This window comes from Cantharellus anzutake (assembly GCF_015039405.1).
Source record: "Cantharellus anzutake strain C23 chromosome Unknown EI90scaffold_147, whole genome shotgun sequence".
Taxonomy (NCBI): Eukaryota; Fungi; Basidiomycota; class Agaricomycetes; order Cantharellales; family Hydnaceae; genus Cantharellus; species Cantharellus anzutake.
In genome coordinates, this window is record NW_024067097.1 from 72,399 (window position 1) to 75,332 (window position 2,934).

Consider the following 2,934-nt stretch of genomic DNA (forward strand, 5'->3'; position numbering starts at 1 on the left):
CACTCGGATTGGTACTTCATTTACAACAAATAATACTAGTACACTTCCCCATCCTAACTAAAGAACCAGGGAACAGCTTGGTGGTGGTCTCGTTTGAACCTCCCAACTGACCTTCCTTCATTCTCTCCTTCAGCGTTCACAGCGGACACCCCTGGGATCCCCCATGGGGACACCCAGGTGACTATGGCTGTATGCGAGGATGACGTGGCACCCATCATGTGACCCAAGCCGCATGTATATAAACATACCTGAAGTGGGAACCGAAGAAGTAGCCTTCTTCTCACCCTTTTCCACTTCAGTCTAAGTGGCCAGGGACTGTCTCCTGAGCCAGGCCTGCCAGTACGCATGCCTGCTCCACACCCCGCGAGACTTCTAGTGTCGGGCGTCTCACCCGGGCCCCCTCTACCCCGGACGCATCCCTGACACAAACACCCTGTACCCGATGCACCTCTGTCAGGGCACACCTGCCTGACCCGGCCCCACCTGGCCCTACTTCACCTGGTGCCCCACCACCCAGTCCTCTCCTACCTCCTCCCCCCTTCTTCTTTCTTTCTCTCACCCTCCCTTTCTTCACTCTTCCCCTATTTTACTTTCTCTTTATTTTCTCTTCATTTTACATGGACAACTTTTCTTTGTATCAATGTACCATTGACCCATCTGCAGTGCGCTTATGACATGCCCAGCCTGGGTACTTCAGGTGACTCCCCACTACGTCCAACTCGCACATTCGCAGTGGATGCCCTTGGGATATAAACATACCTGAAGTGGGAACTGAAGAAGTAGCCTTCTTCTCACCCTTTCCACTTCAGTCTAAGTGGCCAGGGACTGCCTCCTGAGCTGGGCCTGCCAGTACTGTACCCACATGACCAACTACCAGCATGTCTTAAGTGTGACACAAAATTTCTGCTGGGTGATGAACCACGAGCTTGTTTGGATGCGTGACAACCCAACCAGTGGGCGTGACCACAACCATGGGGGCGTGACCCAAAAGGAAAGTGCAGTGTGCCGATAGTCACGTTTAGTGGCCAGAATAAATGTAATAAATTTGAAAACATGTTTGCCACCCCTCCGAAAAATTTCTCTGCACCTGGCTTTCAAAGATGGACAGTTTTGCTCTTTCTTATACAGATGAGCCTGTCCTGTACAGTGGTATCCCAAATGCAATTATTGGGCCCTACTTCCCCAGACACACCCTGTCCATCACCGAGTTTCTCCAGTTTAAGCTCCCATCACTCCAAACAAATTTACAAAGCACATCCACATGCCTCAGTAATCATCCACCCTCCATCCCAGAATTAGCTGAAAGTGACCTTCACAACATGTCCTGCCCATCCTGCCACATCATACAGAAAATCATTTCTGAATATGATCCCGATGATGACCACCCTCCTTGCTCAGCAAAAATAGGCATACATTATGTCCCTATCAGCATCATCCGAATCTGGGAAGTCCTATTTCAGATACAAAATATCCAGAAGATGTGGAAAGAGTCAGAGACACAAGTTGAGAAACTGGCAAGCTGTTACCCTACTCACCGCATTGCCATCAAGGCAGCCCAAAAGCAGCTCCTGTCATGTGAGTGGAACACCAAAATCCTTGGGTTCTCAAAATCAATTCTGGGTTCCATTAAAGGACTGATACATCATCTCACCTTGTCCTGTCTGGTAACCACCGACATCTCGTACCATGTAGAACTTCTCGAAAGGGATTTGGAGGCCCATGGAATAAGTGCTAGGCTCTTGAGCCCCATTGATGTCCAGTACCTGACTGGATGTGCAACACAACCAGATGGGAATGGCCATGAAAGGTATATGCATGAGTAACTGCAAAGCTCTCTGCAGATTTGGCTCTGAGCTCTCATCTGGGACAATACCTCAGTTCGGTGGAATCACTCACATCAACAATAATCATTGGGTCGCATTCCTGATCTCTACCACAGAAGCAACCATTTTCCTTGTGGACTCCTTACATGGAGTTGATGGACCATCAGTTGCAGCCACAGAGGTGATTCATGTTCTTCAATGGTGGCTCAGCACATCCTATTTGGAATTAAACCAATCAGCACCTCCATTTCAGGTTGCATGGCTGCCAGTCGCTTACCAAAACGATGCCACTTCATGCAGCTTCTTTGCTCTCAATGCATTGATGCACCATTTTATCCCAAAAAAATACCCACTTGCCACTGGCAAAGATGTCGTGATGCTTTGTGTCAAGTTCCTCACATCAATCCTCAACCACCATGATGCACAGGTGAGTGACCACACATAAGCAGCTAACCTAAGCAGATAAAACAAGAACTCACCAACTTATTATTAGATGAACCCTACCCCAGAAGCAATAGTGATAGCTGCCCTGGTGGTGGCAACCTCAGCAGTGATCACTGGACCAACAATGTCGGACCCAGGAATAGCTGAGCCAGTGCCAATGACGTTCTCATCATTGGTGGCCACCTCTGCAGCGACAATCCCTGTAGCAGAAACTGGGCAGCCAATGATCTTGGACCATACAAAAATCCAAATGGAGACCTTGACAGTACTCCCAACGGTAGCAGAACCAGCTCACCCCATAAATCAGGAAACTAGCCGAGCTATGGTGGGGATCTCAGTTGGCTCCGATGTTGGGAAATCGAAGGGAAAAAAACTGAAGTTGGACTTCACTGTGACAAAGGGGGATGAGGGACATGGGTTGCTGCAGTTCTTCCACAGAGTAAATCACAAGGAATTTGTGAAGCAAAGATCAATTGAGTTTGAGAAAATCACTGAAAGATGTGAAGAAGCAAGAGCAGTGGGGCAACTGGCAGCAAGACTGAAGTTGGAGAGAAGTCGAGCATTAGCATGGGAAAGACAGCAACGTCACCAAGCAATGTTGGCAGCAGGCAGAAAGGACACAAAGAAAAAGGTGAAGTCTATTCAGCAGAATTCCTGTGAACTCTAA

At 48.4% G+C, this 2,934-nt stretch overlaps 1 protein-coding gene across 1 annotated transcript; it reads left to right on the forward strand.

Moving 5' to 3' along the window:
- Positions 1-1,100: 1,100 nt before the first annotated feature.
- On the forward strand, positions 1,101-2,934 carry EI90DRAFT_3022271 (uncharacterized protein; the record flags this gene model as incomplete). Its single annotated transcript, XM_039057752.1, has 4 exons — positions 1,101-1,305; positions 1,399-1,807; positions 1,842-2,250; positions 2,317-2,934. The coding sequence occupies 4 exons, from the start codon at positions 1,101-1,103 to the stop codon at positions 2,932-2,934; spliced, it is 1,641 nt and encodes a 546-aa protein (XP_038908614.1).